Here is a 23488-nt window from a genome sequence, read left to right as displayed (position 1 = left end):
GTATTTACCTTCTGTCTAGCTCTTGGCTCTTGGCTTGCAACTTCATCCCACCAGTTGCTCTCTCTCTCTCTCTCTCTCTCTCTCTTCCTCTCATCATCGCTTCCGTCCGCTCGGTGTCATTATGAGTAACACGATCAAGCAAGCTGCGGAGTCTGCGCGAAGCAAGATGAGCAAGCAGGGCGAGTCGGTGGCTGCGGCCGACTTCCTTCACACCCCCCTGGTGCGGGCGGCCCTCCCCTTCGTCAATGGAGGGCTCTCAGGCATGGTCGCCACCTCGTGCATTCAGCCCGTCGACATGATCAAGGTCCGACTCCAGCTCGCCGGCGAGGGTGTCGCGACCGGCCCAAGCCTACCCCTATCAGCGTCACGCGAGAGATCCTGGCCCAGGGCAAGGTGCTCGATCTGTACACGGGTATCTCGGCCGGCCTCGTTCGCCAAGCCGTGTATACGACGGCCCGGCTGGGCTTCTTCGACACCTTCATGACGAAACTGACACAGCGGGCCAAGGATAAGGGCACTAGCATTGGCTTTGCTGAGAGGGCCTCCGCTGGCATAGCAGCTGGCGGCCTCGCTGCCTTTATCGGGAACCCAGCCGATCTGGCGCTCATTCGAATGCAGTCAGATGGGCTCAAGCCCGTGGCCCAGCGCCAGAACTACAAGTCTGTCGTCGACGCCGTCACCTCGATCGTGCGCGCCGAGGGTATCACGGCGCTCTGGGCTGGCGCAACCCCCACGGTGGTTCGAGCCATGTCGCTCAACCTGGGACAGTTGGCCTTCTTCTCCGAGGCCAAGGCTCAGCTGGCTGCGCGCACCACCTGGAGCAAGAACTCACAGAGCCTGGCTGCCAGTGCTGTGGCCGGTTTCTTCGCCTCGTTCCTTAGCTTGCCGTTTGACTTCATCAAGACGCGGCTGCAGAAGCAACAGAAGGGACCCGACGGCAAGCTCCCCTACAAGTCCATGTTCGATTGCGCCCAGAAGGTGGCTCGCCAGGAGGGTCTGCTGAGATTCTACCGCGGCTTTGGAACGTACTACGTGCGCATTGCGCCGCATGCGTAAGTGACCGTCATATTTGCTGTCGCGAATCCTCTGAACATCATTGCTAATTTGACATGTAGTATGATAACGTTGATCGTTGCTGATTATCTTGGTTTCCTGACTAAGTAAGAACTATCCTTACTTGGTATAGTTGAAATGTGTGTCTCTTGTCTCTTGCTTTTCTTCCCGATACGGTGTTGGAAGGATTGAATCACTTGGTTGTTGGCGCTGGTGGTGTATTATCGATCATTAAAGCATTCATTCGCAACGCAGGTCACCGAAGGCTTGATTAGGGATACCAATCGTACATATTCGAACCAAATTAGGTTATAGGGTTAAGCTGACTTGGGAGTGTAACTTTTCTGGCACAATGGTTGCTTGGCCTAGTATACAGAGCTCACTGTAAGCTTTCATTCATCTCCCTTGTGCTTCTTGATGCACATGGTCCAGGACAAGTAACCGGTGGGCCACATGAAGCACTCCTGTCCGCTCTTAATATCCCAATTTGTCGTGTCCGCGCCACAGGTTCGGAACATCACCTCGACTTCTTCGGGGGTACGCGTACGTAGCGAGGAGACAAGCCCGTCAAACACAAGGACGAAAGGCACGATGGGGATGATGTAGACCCAGAACAAGTGCCATGGGGCCCACCAATAGACCACGGGGGCCACGAGGGGGACAAAGAGGCCAAACAGCGCGCACGTCACGACGCTGGAAAACGACCGATCCTGCATCTCAAAGATACCGATGGCGTCGCTTGTCTCGACCGTGTTCTTGAGGATGGCCCGGGCCAGCCCGTCGTCGAAGTGGTGGAAGGCCAGGTTGAAGAGCCGGAAGATGCGGCCTCCGGGCTGGTTCCCACCCCCCTGCTTGTATCGATCGATCAGCGCAGCGGGTGCGTTCGAAGCATCGACGGGCTCGGGCTCGTAGGTCAGGTGTTGTGACTTGGAGGCAGATGCGGCCCAGGCTTTGGGGTGCGGGTATAAGTCGGTCATGACGAAGTTGACGGCTGAGGTGGTGCTGTTGCTGCTGTTACCGTTGGAGGAGGATTGATGTTGCTTCTTCTCCGACGAGGAGGTCGAAGCGACGGCCGCATAGCTATGCGAGGACTTGGGGTCGGAGTGCGAGTCGGGCGCGCAGCCGTTCTCGGTTTCCGAGGAGTCGGACTGCTCTCGCTGCTGCTGCTGTTGCCGCGCCAGCGAGGCGTTCAGGGCTCGCTCGATGAAGGGCGTGGGTCCGCCGGCGCCGGCGCAGAAGTCGATGTAGGTGTAGCGCGACACATTGCGGCGGCCCAAGACCTGCTGCAGCGTGCGGGCGACGAGCGAGGCAGGGCTGCCTTGGGGCTGAATTATCGGCAGGCTTGTTGTCCAGGCGTGGTGGAGGCCTTCTTGGACGAGGGCTCGGAGGTAGGAAGGGAACCTGTTGGTGGTGGGAAGGACTGTTGTTAGTCTCGTAGTCGTTTGTTTGTTTGCTTCAATTGTGAAGTTTGGGGAAGCAGAGGAAGTTTTGGCACGGAGAGATAAAAGGGAGGAATTGGCAAGCTTGATTGTATGCTTTCCAATTGCTGACACCTTGCTGGTGCTACCCAGCTATGAGCTGAGCTGTATGAAATACGCACCATGGTTGGTCGGAAATCTCAAATAGATGCATGCGTGGGATCAGGGGCGCCATGATTTCGGTCCAATTGAGAGCTGTTTGGGCGGGCAACTTCTGAAGTGAAGTCCTTTAGGGAAAGACTTCTGATAACAATTGAATATGAAAAAATATGTTGCCGAACTTCAGGCCAATAAATCTCTCTTCAATCATGGTGACACCCAGACACCGACACCGAGAGCTACTCAGCTCTGAAACGCAGACCGGGGGGAGCTCGGGAGCTCTGAGCCCGGCTACGTAATGCCCGTTGAAGCCTAGCACGCCTACGGAGTAGACCGTTGAGATCCCTGTAAGCTTAAGGATTCGTAGCTCAGTGGATGGAGCGTGGAGCGACTGGCTGCATGATCTACGGCACGGCCACGCCCAGGCCAACCAACTCATGTCTAAATTCTACCACGGAACCTAGATTGCTTCGTGGTGCTTGTAAGCAAGCGCCGGTTCTCTATATACTATTTTTGTTCATACGTGATAGCCTCAACTGGTTGTCGTATTTTGTTTGCGCCAAAGGCACTCGTTTCACTTGTCGTAAGACATCGGGATTCTTCCGAGCCATGCTTGTCTCCATCTGCACCGCAATTTGACTTCGAACCGCCGCCGCCGGCCAAAGGCATGTCTGTGGCACCTGGGCGCATATTGCAGTCAAGCTTGGGTACCTAGCAAAGCTCACTCGCCTGTGTCCGCAGCGGAGATCTCCAAGGCTACCTTGCTGTACGGTCACCATGGGTCTCCTAGAGGGGCCCGGCCTGCTTCTGCTCGGGGTAGTTGGCATCCTCCTCAGCTACCGGTTCCTCTTCCGAACCCCTGCACTGCTGCGAGACGGGATTCCCCTCCGGAAGCCGCCCAACACGCTGCCCCTCGTGGGCAACGGCATCCTGTTCCTCCAGGCCCGCCAGAAGCTGTTTTCGTGGTTCGTGAAGTGCGAGCGCCAGTTCGGGTACGAGACGTTCCAGATCTCGGTCCCCAGCCTACCGCCGGGCGTCGTCATCAACGACCCGCGGAACCTCGAGTACGTCTTCAAGCACGAGGGCGTCTTCGGGAAAGGCGACTTCTTCAAGCAGCGCTCCTGGGACCTCTTCGGCCGGGGATCATCAACGTCGACGGCGAGCCGTGGCGGGCGCAGCGCAAGGCCGGGCTCGCCTTTTTGAATACAGCCAACCTGCGCGTGCTCACCGACGTCGCGCTGCCGCGGTACCTGAGCGAGAGCGTGGCGTCACTCAAGAGATGCGGCGGCCTCGAGGGCGCCGTGGTCGACCTGCAGTCCGTCTTCCACGAGATCACGAGCCAGCTCATGGGCAAGATGGCCTACAACATGGAGATGCACGCCGACGACGAGTTCACCGTGGCCTTTGACCATGCGTCAGGCGTGACGGCGGAGCGGTTCCAGAACCCGCTCTGGTTCGTGACCGAGCTAGTCACGGGCGCGCGGTTCCGCAGGTCGCTCGCCACCCTCAAGTCCTTCGGCGAGAAGATTGTGAGAAGTGCGATCGAGGATCGTCGCAATGGGAACAACCGCGCCACATCTGGGAGCAAGTTGGACGAGGTATCCGGGACACTGATACAATCATTTCTGGACACGATCAGCAACGAGGAGTTCGTAGCTGAAGCTGCTCTGAACTATCTTTCCGCAGGCAGGGACACAGTTGCTCAAGCATTGACTTGGACCATGATGTTGCTGATGCACAACCAGTCCGCTACTGGAAAAGTGCGGAATGAGGTCCAGCAGCTGGTCCAGAGCCTGAACGGCTCGGATGGAGCAGACAATGGAGCCGCCAAGACTGTTCTATCGGTAAACTTCACGCCAGTCGCGCTGCCTTATACCATGGCTGTCTTCTACGAGTCCCTCCGGCTCTATCCGCCGATCCCATTCGAGATCAAACAGTGTGAGAAGGCCACGACACTGCCAGATGGCACCTTTCTGCCGTCCAAGTCTGTTCTGGTATTCTGCCCCTGGGCGATGAACAGATCGCACATCAGCTGGGGCGAGGACGCGGACGAGTTCCGACCGGAGCGGTGGCTAGCCGACGGGAAGCTCGTGACCAAGAGCGCCTCGGAGTTCCCAGTTTTTAATGGCGGTGCGCGAACCTGCCTGGGGAAGAAGATGGCCGAGCTGATGGCCGCTCAGGTCATTGCGACCATGATCCTGACCTTTGACTTCATGCCGGCCTACTCTACCAAGCGTGTCAGCAAGAGCAGCCTCACGCTGCCCATGGAGGGAGGGCTGCCTTGCTACGTTAAGACTAGAAAAGAGATGGGAGCTTAGATATTCACAATGTTGTCTTGCGATGACCGAATATAGATTTTCTTCATGTGTCTCCTATTCGCATTCGTGCTATACAACATACGACGAAACCCGCATCATATGTAACCAGGAGAAGCAAACGGTAGGAAAGAAAAACAAATCGCTGGTTTATCCGTGCCCTCTCAATAGGAATCGGCCACACACCCTCCAAGCAAACATTCCATAGGGTCCAATCATATTTCCATCCTGGTCCTCCCATATGAGATATCACCAGACCTCGCTTCTTGCAGTCCAAGTGTTGCCTAGCAAACCCTCATTCGTGAGCTGCCACAAGGCTTCCCAGACATCCTTCGTTCCGCGTGTCGTCATGTTTCTGGCCGAGGTCTCGAACACGGTCGCCGGCGAGTCCTCCGAGATGTCGATCAGCACGCTGTTGAACGAGGAGTTCTCACTGCTCGAGACAGGGCTGTTAGTATGACTGACGGGGCCAGACGAGGCAGCGGCAGAGGCGGGTGGGGTCACGGGTGCGCGGCTGTGGTGAGTCACCTTGGCCACCGGCTTGGAACTGCCTCGAAGATGGGGTGGAACTTTGTCCTCCTTGTCCTTCTTGGAAACCGCAGTGATGGGAGAGGCGAAAGTGTCCTTGGTAGTAGGGACGCCACGCAGGTGAGGAGGAACGAAGGAGCTTGGCTTCGGCTTGACGGTATTGTCAGTGGACTCGGACTTGACGGTCTTTTCAGTAGTTGCCGCGGTCGCTTTGGAAGGAGGTCCACGCAGATGAGGGGCAACCCAGGAGCTGGGCTTCGACTTGACCGTCTTGTCAGTTGACTCGGACTTGGCGATCTTTTCAGTAGATGCCGGGGTCATTGTTTGAGGTCCACGCAGATGAGGGGCACCCAACCGTCCGCCTTTGGCTTTGCCGCAGCATCAGTCTTGATTGTGACTGACTTCGTCATTGTCTTGGTGCTGCTGATTGTCTGCGGGGTCCTATTGTTGCGGGGCTTGCTCTTGGTAGCTGCGGTAGTCGAGGAAGAGACTGGGGAAATCTTAGGCTGGCGCTCCGTCATCAGCTTGCCAGGTGAGGCAAAATCGCTGCTCGGCTCGTACCAGAGCGCCTCAGGTCGAACCTCCTCGACGAAGTTCTTGCTTCGGGCGAGAGTTCGGGGCGCCGTTCGTTGCCAGTTGTCCCCAGGGTTGGTGGGAGCAGCAGGAGCAGGAGCAGAGCTGGGCTGACGCGCGCGAACGGCCAAGCGCTTGGTGAAGTCGCCCGTGATGCGTTCCATGGCGAGCTGGACGTAGTTCCAGTCGCTGAAGCGCGACTGGAGGTCGTAGTCTGGGCCGCGCGTCATGCCCCGTTGGATGTCTCGGAAGTACGCGTTGGCGCACTTCTCGAGGTCCCGAAAATGATGCTTCATCTCGGTCAGATTGTCGTGGCTTGCGCCATCGGCCGAGGGGCCATTGTTGTAGGTGTTGGAGGACATGATGATGATTTGGAGAATGCGAATACGGACCAGCCGTGTGTGTGGGATGAGATGGGGTGAGATAAAAAATGGACAGTCCAGCTGTTGTTGGGGTAGGAGTGGTTTGTGATGTTGAAAGTGAAAAGAGGAAAAGGTGAAGGGACGAGGGGGTTCAAGTAAGGGAAGGAAGGAGAAAAAGCGGATCTACGTTGAGGGAATCAACAATGTGAATACACTCAATGGCTATCTAATTGTTTATATTATCCTGAAATGTTCATTGCAGACTATACTGGAGTGAATACATCGCCATTGTAGTATTGTAACTGCTCTGCTTGTAACTGCGCTTGTTGGTGTGCTTGTTACTGCTTTTGCACCCGATAGTGAATAGGGGGGCTGGGGGAAGAGGGGCAGGGCATTGCCCTCACCTTGACCTCTCAATCAGGTTCCATGATTGTTCCAATATCATCAAGTCTCACTTATGCAGAAACAAAACAATGTCTTCACTACGGTTTTCATAAGCGGAATTCAGCTGGGCTGAATTAATTAAGAAATGCTATGCCATTCTGCCCCAGAACGGTCATGACAAAGGCAGATTCGAGAAATACCAAAAACAGATAGAGTATTGCCAAATTGAGTTCTGACAAAGTCAATCGCTATTTGTTGATTCTAATCTACACTACACGAATAAGGTTTACATGGGAGGAACGAAGAACACGTCCTTATCACCGTCTTTGAAGGTCTTGAAATCCTCTCTCTTGTATGAATCAACCTTGGACCGGAAGAACTGGGCCTCCTCGGCCAAACCGAGATCTTCGAGGACCTCTACGCCCCCATATCCTGGCGGTGGGTGAAGAAACTTCGAGACCTGCTCTCGGAAGGCCGGTGCGTCGGTGTTGCGGGCGAAGTCCACGATGCCGATGCAGACGTGGGCCCAGTGAAGTATGTGTTCGGGATCTAGGCTGCCCGCCATGTGCCGGAACTCGAACGTGTTGGTGTTTCCTCCGGTTCTGCCTGGGGCATGAAACGTCTGAAGCCCACAGAGCCACGCGGTTGGACGAGGTTGATAGCAGTCTTCTTGATTAGCATGGACTGGGCAATCTCTATGACTTCGTCACTTCCCCACATCTGCTTGAGTTGTATGTATTTGCTTCGGTATGCGCCCTCGTCCATGGTTTCCATAATCTCGGGAAAGTGCTGTGCCATCTGATCTAGCCCCTCAGGATCAACTGTGCCCAGGATACCGGTGTGGTCGACCTCAGTCAGCCTCGAATATTCCGAGATGGGTCGGCAGTATAGGTTCCCCAAGCGGGAGGGATGATGGAGGTCGAACAGTTTGGCGTCTGCGAACCAGAGGAGCGTGATGACCTTCTTGACCGTAGTCAGGGTGAAGCCATCATCGCCACAGCCGACATGGATGTGGACGGAGGTGTTTTCGTTCAGGTGGACGCGATGGGATCGGATCGCACGACAGACCTCCGTAATCTTCCGGACGTTGTCGGGGTCGGTGGACGACAGGACCTCCGACGTGACCTCTTTGCCATCCCAGTGATAGGCTGGAAACCGCGACCCGGGGCTGCCAGGCTTTGTAGAGATTTGGACGGACGAGTCTCTGATCAAGCGCCAATGGTCGTATACCTGTACGTTGTCATGAGGAGCCACGTATTCGTCTTCTCCTTCCCCTTCCACGGTGAGATCAGGAATCTTCTGGAGGTCCTTCAAGATGAAACAGCTCAAGTCGTGAATCCAAAAGTAGTTGTTGGAATCGCATTTTGAGACACGGAAGACCTGACGGGGGTCCGCTGGATGGGGGTCTAGTTTAACCAAGAGTTAGATTGAAGCTTTCCTTATCTCTGTTCTGCCATACTTACCCTCGTTGGATCCCTCGATGACCGGGGTCAGAAACTCAATCTCTACGCCAAAGGTGAGGTCACCTTGACGGTCCTCGATGGCCATGATTGGATCATTTAGATGGGCCATGCTGTTGGAAAGCAACTTCAGTGGTGATATCGTAGTCGTGGCTGCCCGTTTGCACGGCATATGATACTTGATGGAAGGACCTAACGCTTTCAACAATATCTGCTGTTGATAGCTATGTTGCAATAATAGACCAAAGAAGCCTGGTTGCAATCAGTTTGGAAAGTTCGCCGGCTGTTCTGCTTTGGCGAGACAGTAATAAATGTCATTAATATCTTGAGTTAGAATCAAGCACTTATCCGCTACCTGGATAGGTCCTCATTGCTGTGAAAAGCCCCCGTTTCGGAGGCTGCAACTTCTTAAGATTGCAAAACTGTTGTCCCTAACAAATATCTAGATTGCTGGCCAAACTGATTAGTCTACTATGGACATTGCAAAGCCTTGGCAAATTGAATAACAGCTGCAATGGAAGCATCATGGTATACACATTATGACCGGACAAATGAGACACATGGACACTTTAGTCGGCAATATCTGTTTGCCTGAGTCACAAAGCAGTGTATAAGACTCGGGCAATTGTAACCTAAATGGCAAGCAAATGACTTATTGTGTGAACATCTGTAACCCGTATTAATTGTCAAATCCGAGGTATGTGATTATGAATTTCAGGGCAAGAAAATACCAAGGAATGTCGTAGACAGAACTTTGTGATAGTGACTCCATCACCGTTCTCTTCATGCATATCTCCCTTTCTAGTCAAGGGTATTACCACCATTGCTGGATTGGGATTGGACGATACTACATGATCCAACCCTTTGGGATTGGATGCACAGATCATTGCCACAACAGGTACATGTACTTATGCAACAACCAATCTGGCTTTCTGCTGACCTCCTCTCAGCTGCCAGTAGATGTCAAGCTACTGGCCTGCAATGCTACCTCTCCTTCTTGTCAGCCAAGCTTACCATACCTGCCCTCTGGTATTAGCCAACCACATGACGTGACGTATGCAGTCCGACAAAAAAAACGAGTCGGTGAATTAGTAGTATATGTAAGCGCTCAGTTCTTGCTTATTTCATGCGTCTTATGTCCTCGCCCTTGCTCGCCTTCAAGACTGCTCTATATCGCCGTCCTTTCCATCCGGATCAATCGCTCTTGTGGGCTCTAACCCGGGCACTTGTGGATACTGGTGCATTGCCAAGCCCTCTCCGCCCCCGCCTTCTCTGATAGATTGGCTTTCCTCTCAGGAGGCAAGTCGGTGGCACAGCCTCTTGAACGTTTGCCCCTTGCAGCATCTATCCGCCGGCACCATTCCTCAGTGCCTTCTCTAGCTGATCCTACCGCAACACCATCCTGAGAGCCTGCACGGCACACAGCAAAATCGGCAGTTTGAACTGCCCGCCATGGCGGACCGAGGGCCGCGTGGTCAATGGGCATCACAGGCGGATTGGGACCGGCATCGCCCATTGATTTCCCATTTATACATTGAGGAAAGGAAGCCGCTCAAGGAAGTCATCGACATACTTGAAAGGGACCATGGCTTCAAGGCTACGGCCAAGATGTACAAGGTAAGCTGCAACAACCTGCTTGGCAGAGCTGATGCTGATGTTCCTACAGTGAGTTGTCTCGGCTGATATCGTGTTGAGAGCCTTTGCCGCATTGTTGCCATAAGTTACTGTCTCCAAGTATTGGCTCTAACTAGAATGTTTGCAGAGACCGGTTCAAACAATGGTCCTTGTACAAATACAACTCATTGGGACCATCGGATGCGGAACATAAGCGGTCACTGGCTCAAAGACGAGGCCGGTCTACGCAGGTCGGAGAAGGAAGACAGCCACCGCTCCTTAAGGCAGGCCACTCTTCAACTTCTGGGCCGTCGATGCCTGGGTATTCAGACGATGCTGTAGCCATCAAAGTCGAATCGACAACGGATTTCCCAGTCTTCTTCAAGCGCCCAGGTCAAGTATCCGGCAACAGTGCAGCCTATTCACAAACTGAGTTGCATTCCTCGCCAGATGCAACTACGCTGACCGAGGTGTTTCTGCGGCTCTCGAATCAGTTTATGGTCGGCAACGCAGAAGTGCAAATAGGCTACACATCGGAGAGAACCGTACCTTGGTGGGGCCAGTTAGAGAGTGCTGCTCGGCTGCTGGACACTCAGCATTATCAAGCGGGCTTAAGGATTCTCAGTGACTGCTTCGACAAACTGGGGCCCTTGCTGCAGAATCCGGAGCCAAGCCTCATACCCGCCATCTACCTGTGCTTTCTACGGTTACCACCTGAGCTCAAGAGACACTTCATAACTTATGTGGCTAAGCTGGCCGGCATCAAGCTCCCAAAAGGCCATCCCCTCACGGTCATGTGGAACAAGTTTCGAGAGTCGGAAACGGGAGAGCTGGAGAGAAATGCGTATTATGCCATAAAAACGCACTTTGATCTCTTGGAGGATTCGCCATATAGGTCAAAGACAGAAGGGATCCTCATTGCAGGACGCACATACGACATGTTTGACTTTATAAGACTCAAGGACGATACTCTGTACACTGACACGGAAGAGCTTATAGCCAGATCGCGCAGTGCCATGCAGGCCTTGGAGAAGCAAGGGCGTATGGATGGAGCCGTAACTTTGAAAACGACTCTTGGCTATCTACACTGGCGGCATAAGCAATATGACGAAGCGAGGGCCTACGCAACCGAGATTCTGCAGTGGCGGCAGACTCTCCCGTCTGAAGGGCGTATGGTATGGATGACCTACCATCCACTGCGCCTACTGTACCTGATCGAGTGGGACGCGGGGACATGGGACGATTACAAGAAGTACAGCCACGAATATCTCCGACTGTGTTACAAAGGAGAAGGACCAGAACACCACCGCACAAAAACCTCTCTGCTTGAAGTCCAACAGTGCTATAGGGAGCGGGGTCTTGATAAAGAGGCAAATGAGTTGCCAGGGATCTTTAACGAAAATTGGAGTAAAAGCCAGGGTAATGAATGAGGTGGAATACGCGGCATTTTCTTTGGTCACCCCGGCAGTTGAGGTACTTGGACTGGAGGAATACTATCTGGTTGGATCCCTCATGTTGTCGACTCGCTTAGGGGACAGCTGGAGACGAGTGTACTGACGGTCTAGGAAAACAGCCCGAACTGCTTGATTAAAACCCCACGCGGCTAAAGGGCGTGTATCATTGCGGGACTATTATAAGTCGCGAGAGAAATGCCGGAACCCCCGCATGCGGCTATATCATATAGAGGTGCAGCCACCTAATATGCTAAAGTCGTGATGCTCCGGGATGTGACTCTATTGATGAGGTCCACGCCGCGGTTATGCCGCGGTTATGCAAACGCCGCCTATCTAATCTAATGGCGGGATACAATGATCTTTGTATCCGGCGCCGTACCTGGAAACATACTTATATAATGCGATCAAGATTCCCACCTAACCCGGTATTATCTTTGAATACATACTCTAGTCTTCATACAGGAAAAAGGCCTTGTGTTGTCTTCACAAAGAGGAAGTAATGGCACGCTTCATGCTCCTGGCCGCTCTGGCCCTCATCAAGACCTCAGCCGCCGTCTGCGACCGCGCGTTCCTAGAGAAGGCCGCCGACCGTTATGTCAACGCGCAGATCAACGGCCGCAGCGAGGACATCTCGTCCTTCATGGTGGACTCGGCGAGCTACACGGAGAACGACTTCAGCGTGCCCGTGGCCCAGGGCCCCCTCACGCAGGCCATCGCCGTGGACACGCACCGCAGCATCTACGACACGGCGCAGTGCGCGACCTGGACGGAGCTGATCGCGGCGCACAACGCGGGCCACCCCTACGTCATCGGCACGCGCATCGTGTACAACGGCGAGCGCGAGAAGATCACGGCCGTCGAGTCCATCGTCACGGACGAGGGCGACTGGCTCTTCAACGCGACAGGCTACGCGTACTGGAACACGCTCGAGACGTGGGACCCGATCCCCGAGGCCGTGCGCGACTCCCGCGCCGTCGTCAAGGCTGCGGGCGACGCCTACTTCGACCGCTTCGACCGCGTCAACGTCACCGTGCCGTTCGGCAACCCGTGCTCGCGGCTCGAGGGCGGCGACTCGACGGCGCGCCTCATGAACATGACCGGCGGCGGCGACTCGTGCACGGCCGCGGGCATGCCGCAGGGCATCGTCGTGACGAACCGGCGCTACGTCGTCGATGAGGTCATGGGCGTCGTGAGTGTGTTTGTCGGGTTCCCCGGGCTCGACCGCTCCGTCGGCACGCAGCCCGCGCCTGACAGCCACACGTTCCGCGTCGAGGCCGGCAAGATCCGCTACGTCCACACCGTCTCGGCCTGCGTCAACAAGGGGTGCGGGCTCACGCCCGACACGCCGCCGCTTGTGCAGCCGCCGTCGCGGCGCCGGAGCATTCGCGGGCTGCGTCCCTCGAGGTTGAACCTGAAGTGAGGAGGGAGGATGATCGGTGGCATAAGACACGATGGGGTCTAAGGGGTTAGGGAGTGCCGTTTCGGAAGAAGTAAGCAAGGGAATTTGAATCAATGGGTATGGCTCAATTGGGTAAAAGTTAAAAGTGTTATTACGCAGGGCTTTTTGCTGCACATTTTTGTACGTCAACTGAAAAAAAGATTAGCAGTGTAAATGTTGTCGATAATGGGGGCCGAGCAGATAAAGAGATAGAAAATATTAAATGGGCTCTCGTACGTACGGTGGTTCCGGTTTTAATCGGGGTTTAATCGTTCTTATTCTATTATTCATATCTATTTTTAATACGAGCTACGAAAGGTATCGTATACCCCTTTTAATAAAATAGGAAAGGGTTCGTACGCGTAAATACGTAACACCCCTTTTAAAATAATATAGATAGCTTTAGTTCTAACTATTCTAATATTAGTAGTTTTCTATTTTAGCGATAAAATTAGCCTGTTCTCCTTTTTAAATACGAGTCTTCCCTTTACGAGGGTTTCGTACGGTTAGGTTGCTTTAATTCGGTATTAAGTACCTATTTAAACCGTATAAGTAATACTATACCTTCTTAACGTCGTTTTAGCTAAATAGCAGGTCTATTCGATTAATTATTCTAGTCGTTTGTTTAAAAAGTAGTAATAATAGTGGGGGGACCGTTACATATCTTAATACGTTATACTTTATAAAGGATTAATAAAAGCAGTCTTATAAATAAATATTCCTTTATATATAAATAATTTATATAGTATAAATTCTTTTTTTTTTATATATATATATTTTCTTTTTTAAAATATTATACGAAATAAATTATATATTTATATATATATTTATAAATATATATATATATATTCGCGCGATATTTAATTAGTAAATTATTAATCTTTTCAGCGTTATTATTATTAACGTAATTAATTATAACTAGCGCTAAATAATATTATTAACTTTTTCGGTTTAAAATTAATAAGCTATACTTATATTTTATATTAATATATAATATCTTATTTTTTTTTAATTTTTAATATTTATTAATTTCGTATAATAAAATAAAGAAGTTCGCGTTTATAACTTGCCGAGCCGCAATATCGAGATACGCGTACCGATAAACAACGATATTCGCCGCCTATTCGCTTATATTATTCGTTACGAAAGCTACTTTTATACGGTTCTCGTTTAGTCGCGTAGTAATATTAATAGCGTTTATAATAATCGGTATATCTAGTCCTATATTCTGTTTTATAAATACGTTTATCTCGATAAATATTAGAACGGCGCTTATACTTCGTGTATTTAAGCTTTGTATAGTAACCGGTGTTCGTATTACAGCTTATAATTCGTGAACTTTAATCCCGATAATAACGAGAATAGAGGTAGTAATAGAGTTAAAATAATAATTATATAATAATAAGTTAGTAATAAATAAAATAAATAATTTTCGTATATATATAAATAATGTTTTTATATAGTTATTTTTATTATATTACTCGTTTAAATTATAATATATTACAGTTCTCTTTTTAATTTTTATATAATACTTAATAAATAAAATATATCGGTAATAACTATATAAAGAAGGATTAATAAAAAAAATCTCTTTTTTTTTATATTTCTTTTTTTCTAATTACTCGCCGTATAAGTTTAGCCTCTTAATATACGCTTTTATACGTACGGTAAAGCTGTTTATCGAGATTAGTTATTCGAGGGCTTTATTTGAGGATACCTTAGTAAAGGTATCTACCGGATTATCTCTATTATCGATATAATAGACTTTTAATATCTCCTTTTTTTTATATAACTTCCGGAGGGATATAATATTAATTATAAGCTTTTTTTCGTTTATCGTATTTAATTTAATTAAATAATTATAAAATAATTTCGAGTCTATATAAAAAGTTATTAAAATATTTTAAAATTTTAATATTTATATAATTCTTTTAAATATAATATTTAATATAATACCGTTATTTATATTAAAAATTATATTATATAGTTTATTAATTAGTACGCTTTTAATAAATAATATTACCCTAAATTTAGAATTTATTTTTTATATAATAAATCTCTTAACTTAATAAGATTAGGTATCCGAGTTAAGAGGTTAAGTCTTCGTTATTTATAAACGAGCCGTTAATAAAGATATATATTTTTATATAATAAAGGTTAAGCGGGATATATTTTAAGCCGCGTATCTGATTTTAGATCTGCTAATTAATCCGTATGTTTAGGTTTTCGATATCCTTATTTTTTAAGGTCTATACTTAAGCGGCGGCAGATAGGTTGTACGCTACTTCTGGTTAATAAATAAATACGAGATATACCCCTTTCGTATATTAAGAGACGTATTACTAGCCTCTATTAATAGTTTTTAGGTTAATAAGTTTTAATTAGTTAGCTTATCCTTTTTATTCGAAAAAAATATTATACGATTTTAATTAAATCTTGCCTCCGTTAAATTCGATCGGCGTATTTCGGTTAAAATACTCTTTAATTTTATACGGAATTATTCCTTTATTAACTTTTTTTCCTCTTTTTTAAAAAAGGGGCTATAATAAAGCTAAACGTATCGTCGGTTTATATTATTATAATGCTAAAGGTATCCGGTTTTTCTATAATAAATAATAAATAAACGTTATATATTAATATAATTATTTCTAGATTTTATATATAATAATTATAATACGTTTTAAATTAATAAAGTTTTAATTTTATTAATCCGTATAGGGTAATATAATTTAAAATAGCGTTCTTTCGAGGTATTAAGTTTTTAGTTTTATTAATAAGCGTGTATAGATTAATCGGTTTAGTTTATCGTATAATTAAGTATACGCCTATATAATATCGCGTAGCTCGCCTCGTATATTAAAGTTTTAGATCAGGGTCGGTCCGAAGGTTAAAAAGAGTCTTTAGCTTATCCGCTGGATTATTAATAACTAAGTTAAAATAACTTCTTTTTTTATATCTCCGTAACCTTATATTATAAGCCTAAACTTCTCGTACAACTTTATAGTTTTACCCTTAATCTCTTATACGAGCCGTATTTTAAAAATTCTCCGGCCGGTATGCTTATTCAGATCGAATCGAATAAATTCGAAAACCTTTCGTACGGCGAAATTATTAATCTCCTCTACGTTAGACTTTTAAAACGGATATTTAGACGAGGTAATAACCCTATTTTATTAAAGTTTAATTATTAGTTTATAATTCTTTTATTCTTTTTAAGTAAAGAATATAACGGCTCGAACGTTCTAAAGTAGGTATTTTCTAGGTCGTCCTCGGCCGTATCGTACAGGAGTTATTATAATTTCCTCGGTTATTAGTTTAATATCTGGGGTATTTACCGGCTATTCCGGATCTGGTTATATATCCGGCTCGTTACGCGGTTCTTCGGCTTCTTTTTAGTAATACGGCTTAATTTAGGTTACTCGAAAAGCTTTTAAGCCGTTTAGGGTGTCTACCCGGATCGTATAGTTTTTAATAGTTATTATCTTATATGGTCTGGTTTATCCTTCTTTTTCTCGTTAGACTAGGACTTTACTCCGGAGCGGGAGTGTTAAAATATTTTAGATAGCTGGTTTATTCCGGGTATTTAAAGCTCGATAAATATTAATATTTATATATATTTTCTATATAGCTTCTCCTCGTGTTTAGATCTCTAGTAACGGTAATAAGTTCCCCTCGATACGAGGATATATTTCGAATATGAGTAAGGTAAGTATTAGGCTATTAAGGCCAGCCGTATTATTTAAAGCTTTAATTATTATTTAAAGTATTATTTTAATATCTATACGATAACCGAAATTTTTTTATAAAATATCGAAGGCTTTATATAATAAAACGTGCGTTTATTTAATTTTATTTATTATTTAATAAGTTTCGATAAGTATTTATTTATAGGTAATTCTTATTATTTATATATAATTACGAAACTTTTTTTAAAAATATATGCCCGGATTATAAGAAATATAATTAAAGGGTCTTTAATATACGTATATTTAATATTTATAAAAAATATTTTAAATATTTTGTATATTAAGCGAATATAAGAATATAACCGCTTAAAAGGATATACTTGAATTAATTATATAAAGTGCGTTTTATCCGTTAATATAAATAATATTTATAATAATTTTATAATTAAAATCGTATTTATTTTATAACGAGAATTTAAATCTTTATAATACCGGATTATACGTTTAATATTAGGAGTAAAACTTTTAAATCTCGTTGAGAATAATAAAGTCGACGTTATTATAGCCGGCGTTCTTTAAAAAAATATAAAACTTTTTTATACGAGGGTGTCTAAAACGTTAATAAAAGTATCGAAGCTATTTTTCGGTAAAATATAACGTTATTTTTATATGGCCGGTATTAAAGAATAAGTATCTTTATTTCTTAATTATAAAAAGTATCTCGCCGTTTTTATATATAATAAAGTTAAAGATATTATTATAATACGTTTTAAACCGGTCGGCGTTATATAACGAAAATAAAAAAAAAGTTATAATATTTAAAATATAATACTTTATTATTTTTAATAAATTCCGTATATTAATTATTTTAATTAATAAAATAGGTTTTAAATTTTTAAATTTAATCTCGACGCTTTTTAAAGTTTAATCGATTTATACGTCTAGGTTTTTTTATATATAAACCTTTATTTAAAGCTTTTTAATTATTAAAAATAAGGCGGCGCCGGTATCTTAAAACTTTTTTTAATAAATTTAATTATATAAGCTATTAAGGTTAAATTAATCGGCTTGTACGGTAGTTTTTAAATAGATATCCTTATTAATAAGCCGGTAATAAAACGCGGCGTTTATTAAGTAAATAATGCTTTATTATATATTTTTTAGATCGAAATATTTATACTCTTTTTTATTATTTTTTAACTTTTTTTTATCCTTTTCTTAGTCCCGGATGAACGTTTCGTATTTATTTTAAAAAAGGGGGCCTTATTTAATACTTATTGCACGTTTAGAAATATTAGTTCTTTACTTGGGACTGTTTTTCGGCTAGGTGGTTTATTAATTAATAATTTTATTTATAATAGATTCGGCAGGTTTTTTATTCGAACTTCTAATTCTTATATAATAATTTTAGTTAAAAAGTGCCGGCGGGTTGCTAAATCTTTTTTTATCCTAATAATTAATTATTATATAATAATTTGTTATTATAGGTTAATTAGTTTCTTTTTATACGGTTATTTATAAACCGTTTATTAATTAAATATATATTTATAGCTAAGTTTCGATATAATTCTTTTATTAAATATTGTTTTAATAATATCTAGTCCGTTATTATATTTAATAATACGCGAAAATTTAAAAATAGCGTTTTATATATTAACTTTTAATAAATAAAGGTTAGTAAAAGTTTTAGAACTTTTCGATAAGTTTTTACGACGGAGGTATAAAAAGCGATCTCTTTTTTAAATCTTTTTCCGAAGGCTCGTTATATAAATTAGAGCTTATTTAGCAAGATTTCTAAAACCTCGATAGGTTATTTTTCGGCGTTCTTACTTTTTATTTATATAAAAGAAATTATTATTTAATTTATAAAATATTATACGTAATTTATTATTATATTAAAGTACGAATTTATTAAATAATATATCTTATCCTATCTCTTTTTAGGTTTAATATAGTTAAAATAAAATACCTCCGCATAGTTAGAAAGAATATTTAAAAAGACTATATAGTATTAATCTTTTAGTATATCTAGCCGTCGGCATGTTCCGATAAATATCCGTACTCTATCATAGAAGATGTCGTACGGTTTGCCGGTATAGTTCTTTTCCTTCTTTTACGCCTTTAAAAAGGTGACGACCTTATTCTGATCGATTTTACCGTTATAGATAGCTCGGCTTGGAAGGATATCGTATTCCGTGACGTACGCTAGACTAGATAATTGTACGGTCTGGTCCGGCGGTACCGAAGTTGGAGAAGGAAAAGGGACGATGTCTTGCGACGTTTGGGTGCTTGGGAATCCAGGGTTGGACGTCGGGCCTGGAGTGTTTAAGACTCCGGGATTGAACGTCGGTCTTAGAGTGCCCTGTGGTGTCGCGGACGATTGCTCCGTACGGAGACCGGGTATCTCTCGCTTAGGCGGCGGTTCTTCGACTGTCTGTTCTCGGGAAGAGTATGGAACATCCTCCTTTCAGGTTTCCGAAGTCGGTTCTGCCGGTCGGTCCTGTTGATATGTGGGATCGGCCGGTAGTACCAGATTTATAAGCTTAGCTTTAAAGGATCCGTCCGTTGGTGTATCGATTCCGTGTTTTTTAAAATAATTAAAGAGCTCCTTTTAAAATATACGGTTAATTTAGCCGAACTAGTGTTCGGTTTATCCGTTAAACTTTATAATAAATGATTTTTTAAAGGAGGTCCCTTTTATTTTTAATATATAATATTTTAAAAAGTATTATGCGAAGTACGTTGTAAATAATTCGGGTATTATTTTTTCGGAGAGTATGTTTAAAAGTTCGAGTTCTTAAAAAACGAAATTAACGTTTCTTTTTTAAATTATTAAAAAGATTCCGGTATTTTAAAATACTTTTTTATATATAAGTAGTTCGGGGTTTAAAATCGTCGATTTATTTAGGTTCGGTATATCCAGGCTCGATCCCGATTCGCCGACCGCGATTAATTCTATTTTAATAAGGGTTATTATTTTATAGATTGTACGATAAGGTTATTTAAGTATATAGTTATATATAGCTTAGCTAATTTCGCGTATAATTTAAAACCTAGTTTCCTCTTTATAATATATATTTAAAAAAAGGGGTTCCTCTTCGTACGGTTAATTTAGTTCGGCTTTTCCTCCGAATTTCTAACGGGCGGAAATTCTCGGGGCTCCTTAGCACGGTCGCTTTTATATTAGTAAAGGCGTAGAACCGTCTTTTTACTTTTGCTAATTTATGATCGTTACGAGTAATTATTAATTAGTATTAAATAGGCTTTCGTATATATAGTAGTTCCGGTTTTAATCGGGGTTTAATTATTTTTATTTTATTATTTATATTTATTTTTAATACGAGCTACGAGGGGTATTATATACCCCTTTTAATAAAATAGGAAAGGGGTTCGTACGCGTAGGTACGTAGCACCCCTTTTAAAGTAATATGGACAGCTTCAGTTCTAGCTGTTCTAATAAAAAACGAGAACGGCTTTCTTTCTCTGGCGAGACAGTATCGGGCCATACATCTTGACTATAAAACGTGAACATAGCAAGTTGGTATGCTCAGCGACTTGGCCACCGTTGCAGAAGTCTTTGTTCTGTGTTGCCTATCTCGGGTATTGCTTCTCTTTCAAGACTTTAAAATGAACTCTCGTTGGTATGAGAGTATAGGAATGGGGGTTTGGCAGTCAAATCTGGGGTGGTTTTACATGATAGTAATAACGAAACTCTAGATAGGGAGAGAGAGAAGAATAAAAAAAGAATGTGACCGCAGAGGGAATCGAACCCTCTTGCCTTTAAGTATAATGAAATAACAATACTACCGCTAGGCTACACCAGCCCGGTCAAGGGAAATCAGGCTCACTACGATATTGAAACCAGCAGCAAGACGGTGGTGCGTGGGTTTGTCGTTGAATTCTTCCGGAGAGACCTGGTTGGGGGTAAACTCAAACGAACGGGCTAGAGGTCGGTGTTCTTTTGTATGAGCCAGATATCTGGAGCGTATCATTTATAGTCAGTAGGTTACTTGGCCAAACAAACTTTGCTGTGCCACTGGACACAGTGTCAAGCAGCATATAATTCCCTGTAGAACCCTTGTCACTCCTTGGTTAGTAAGCATGAAGGAAGCAGAGGAAGAAATAACAAGAACGATTTCTATCGTAGTGACTAGCTGGCTTAGAATGCGTACAAAGTTTGCATATTTTGCTGTAGAACAAACATAACTCAGCTGCTTGCGTGGGCATCATAGCATCCATAATAGAGCAGTTTACTAAACGTGGTAGTTGTGGTGATGAACATGCATGACAGCCTCTTGGTAAACATGGATTGGTGCATTGTCATAATACATAGATCTTGCATCAGATTTACGCAAAGTATGCCTAGCTCTTATGCTTAGCTACATGTACGATAGGAAATGTTCGAAATAGGCATCTAGGGGTATTATTATTATCAAAGAAGCAGCTTGGGACCGTCCCTAAGCCAGCCACTCGTTGTCTTTGTTAAATTATGTACGGTCGCGGTTCAAACAAACTTGAGTTAGTATACCGGGGCTTTCCAGCAAGAGTTAAGCTGGTTAAAATAACGCATGAACTTGTGAGGTGACTAGTAGTTTAAGTTATACTTCCAACGACTGCGAGATATATCGACAGCCGAGATGCTGTGATATGTTATCATAAGGTATCTTACTTGTGTAGTTGAGCATTTGTACGAGCTGGACCAATATACCTCTGACAGTTAAAGGTGAATGATCTGAAAGAGTGGAAGCGACGCAGGAGCTATATCAGCGACAGAAGGCTTTCACGTTTCAAGTCAAATACGGTACACACACTTAGCGAACATGGCTACTAGGTTTCAACTCCTGTGCCATTGCTACGGAAGATGTCAAGGGGTGTTTCCCAGGAGTAATTATTCGGCAATCCATTTCTTCACAGTATACCACGGAACTCACATCTTCTTCTCAAAGGTCCCTGGAGTCTGGTTTGATCGTTGTGTTGGGTTATGTGACCTTGTTAGTGAACTCTGCTGATTCATAATCTGTCCAAAGCCTTAGCTCAGGCGACGGGACCTGCGTGGTCGCGTAACAGTTATGTGTGCTCTGCACCAAGGCAAGGGTATGACTGCAATGAGACGCAAGAATTGACCAGTTCTTGGTCGGTGATGCTTATTATTGCTACTCACACAGCAATCATAATCCATGTGGCTTCGATCTGGATCACGCGGGAAAGTTGATGTCTAAGGGTATAATGATTGAGCAATGCCCGAATCGTATATCTACAAACTGACTTGTTCGGCAACCCCGAGAGCTATTTCGACCACGGTGCCCGTGTTGTTGGCAAGCCTGTGGGTCCTGGTTGAGATTCAGGTGGTCCGGGCCTGCTTGTAGGCCGTCCGTCAGGAGGCAGTCTAGAATAAGGCACTCCGGGTCCAGGGGGTGGCATTGATGTGGCTTGTGCCCATGGCGCAGCCATGCCAACCGCACCGCCTGGTGCAGGCATGGTCCCTGAGATGGGCACACTAGGTTGGTTGGCCATATGAACAGACTGCTGGGGCTCAAGTGCGTCCGGGTCTTGATCCCATGAGAACAGAGAGCCGAATGGGAAATGCTGGACGACTGGGAACTTTGATAGTACCTCAGCGTTGAACATCTTGATCATGCCCTGAATTTAATTAGTTACTGAAAGTCCAAAAACCGTGATAAATCTTACCTTGTTGATCTTTCCCCATCCGTCTCTTACCCAGATATATCAAATAACATGGGGCTGTGCTCCCAGAACGGCCCCGTTTTGACATCATTGATGAAACCGACGGCAGAGAAGTACATGTTTCTCTTCCGTTCCTGGTCGACTATCTCTGCTTTAACGATCTGACCGGGCTTCGGGCCACGTAGAACAGAGCCTTCCAAAGGCATTGGTTCCTCATCGGTGATAGGACGGGTGAGCTGCGCCGAGCCATAGATGTAGGGCTGGAATGAATGGTCATCGAGCCCCCACACCCCGTGTGATCCAGCGGGCTCCAAAGTGTATGTCAAGATGAGACGCCGGACCACTCTCAGATAAGGTTCAAAGATGCCTAGCACGATGCTCCGTTCAAGATCGCCGTCGGCCTTTCCATCGCTGAAAGCCCCAAGCTTCCATAGGCAGCCGATGAAAGCCAGGAAACTCAATTCGTGACCGGTGCCGTAGTCGAGCCTTTGAGCACTACCGAACGAACCAAGCAGATATGACGTAAGTTCGTCCTCTGCAGACGTTGGGGATCCGGGTGTAGGAGCAAACTTGAGTACAGACTCAGGAATATGGTTTCGAAGTAGGGTGGGGATTCTTTCCTCCACCATCTGGTGCCATTTGCGACAACTGACATTGCCAAAACGTCTTGGGCCTGGGTCCGGAGGAACTTCATCGATCATGGAATCCAGCTTGGCCAGCAAATCCTGGATCTTTCGTACCGATTCCACCGGCTGTGTCTCGTACTGTGAACCGATCTGGAATGTTTCAGTCTTCTCCTTCCCACTTTCGTCCTTGACTTTCCTTGGACACATGGCTCGATTTAGTTGCATCACAAAGATACCAATGTCGCGATACGCCTTTGTTTTGAGGAAGGCGTTGACGTCTGGACCCTCATTTATACGCTTGGCGGGCTTGATGAAGGTGTGCGGCGCCGAGGGATCGAGCGTTTCCAGAGTCGGGAACCTCCCAGATGTTGCTTGGTTTGTTGCCACCATCGTGGTCATCCCAATGTAGAGAGCTCTGCTGGGACTTGTCCAGCCAAAGTTCAAGAATGGTAAGAAGACTGTCCTTGGCACGATGCTGTTATTTTCATGATAGTCCTGGTGTATGATGAATGAGTGCCCGGGCAGTGCTGTCTCTTAGCTACCCCACGTCGAGTATGTAACCTCTTGAGCTTGAGTGGGGGGAGGGAATACAGCGGTGACTCCACCAGCAACAATGAGTACCTATTGAAGTACTTGCGCAGTTACAGTTTGCTGCACGGGCCCTGGACACTTTATTTACTTCGCTTCACGCACCCGCATTTGATGCAGTTTGACGATCCTGGGTTCTGGCCTG

At 45.5% G+C, this 23488-nt stretch overlaps 8 protein-coding genes across 8 annotated transcripts; 4 read left to right on the top strand and 4 right to left on the bottom strand.

Moving 5' to 3' along the window:
* Window positions 1-121: 121 nt before the first annotated feature.
* PG994_005678 (mitochondrial 2-oxoglutarate/malate carrier protein) lies at window positions 122-1164 on the top strand (the record flags this gene model as incomplete). Its single annotated transcript, XM_066857087.1, has 3 exons — window positions 122-304; window positions 349-1052; window positions 1116-1164. The coding sequence occupies 3 exons, from the start codon at window positions 122-124 to the stop codon at window positions 1162-1164; spliced, it is 936 nt and encodes a 311-aa protein (XP_066716356.1).
* A 281-nt stretch (window positions 1165-1445) lies between these two features.
* Window positions 1446-2706, bottom strand: PG994_005677 (uncharacterized protein; the record flags this gene model as incomplete). Its single annotated transcript, XM_066857086.1, has 2 exons — window positions 1446-2454; window positions 2654-2706. 2 exons carry the CDS (start codon window positions 2704-2706, stop codon window positions 1446-1448), a joined length of 1062 nt encoding a protein of 353 aa, XP_066716355.1.
* Window positions 2707-3407: 701 nt separating this feature from the next.
* Window positions 3408-4948, top strand: PG994_005676 (cytochrome P450; the record flags this gene model as incomplete). Its single annotated transcript, XM_066857085.1, has 2 exons — window positions 3408-3716; window positions 3794-4948. 2 exons carry the CDS (start codon window positions 3408-3410, stop codon window positions 4946-4948), a joined length of 1464 nt encoding a protein of 487 aa, XP_066716354.1.
* Window positions 4949-5294: 346 nt separating this feature from the next.
* On the top strand, window positions 5295-6468 carry PG994_005675 (uncharacterized protein; the record flags this gene model as incomplete). Its single annotated transcript, XM_066857084.1, has 2 exons — window positions 5295-5395; window positions 6048-6468. The coding sequence occupies 2 exons, from the start codon at window positions 5295-5297 to the stop codon at window positions 6466-6468; spliced, it is 522 nt and encodes a 173-aa protein (XP_066716353.1).
* Window positions 6469-7078: 610 nt separating this feature from the next.
* Window positions 7079-8364, bottom strand: PG994_005674 (uncharacterized protein; the record flags this gene model as incomplete). Its single annotated transcript, XM_066857083.1, has 3 exons — window positions 7079-7414; window positions 7495-8198; window positions 8256-8364. The coding sequence occupies 3 exons, from the start codon at window positions 8362-8364 to the stop codon at window positions 7079-7081; spliced, it is 1149 nt and encodes a 382-aa protein (XP_066716352.1).
* Window positions 8365-11819: 3455 nt separating this feature from the next.
* PG994_005673 (uncharacterized protein) lies at window positions 11820-12740 on the top strand (the record flags this gene model as incomplete). The annotated part of the gene is made up of 1 exon (XM_066857082.1): window positions 11820-12740. The coding sequence occupies one exon, from the start codon at window positions 11820-11822 to the stop codon at window positions 12738-12740; it is 921 nt and encodes a 306-aa protein (XP_066716351.1).
* An 8990-nt stretch (window positions 12741-21730) lies between these two features.
* PG994_005672 (serine/threonine-protein phosphatase 2A activator 1) lies at window positions 21731-22072 on the bottom strand (the record flags this gene model as incomplete). Its single annotated transcript, XM_066857081.1, has 1 exon — window positions 21731-22072. One exon carries the CDS (start codon window positions 22070-22072, stop codon window positions 21731-21733), a length of 342 nt encoding a protein of 113 aa, XP_066716350.1.
* An 86-nt stretch (window positions 22073-22158) lies between these two features.
* On the bottom strand, window positions 22159-23145 carry PG994_005671 (peptidylprolyl isomerase; the record flags this gene model as incomplete). The annotated part of the gene is made up of 1 exon (XM_066857080.1): window positions 22159-23145. The coding sequence occupies one exon, from the start codon at window positions 23143-23145 to the stop codon at window positions 22159-22161; it is 987 nt and encodes a 328-aa protein (XP_066716349.1).
* Between the last annotated feature and the right edge of the window lie 343 nt (window positions 23146-23488).

This window comes from Apiospora phragmitis (assembly GCF_038363925.1).
Source record: "Apiospora phragmitis strain CBS 135458 chromosome Unknown utg000006l:1.0-5683423.0:1.0-5690449.0, whole genome shotgun sequence".
NCBI lineage: Eukaryota > Fungi > Ascomycota > Sordariomycetes > Amphisphaeriales > Apiosporaceae > Apiospora > Apiospora phragmitis.
This window is presented reverse-complemented; position numbering and strand designations above follow the sequence as displayed.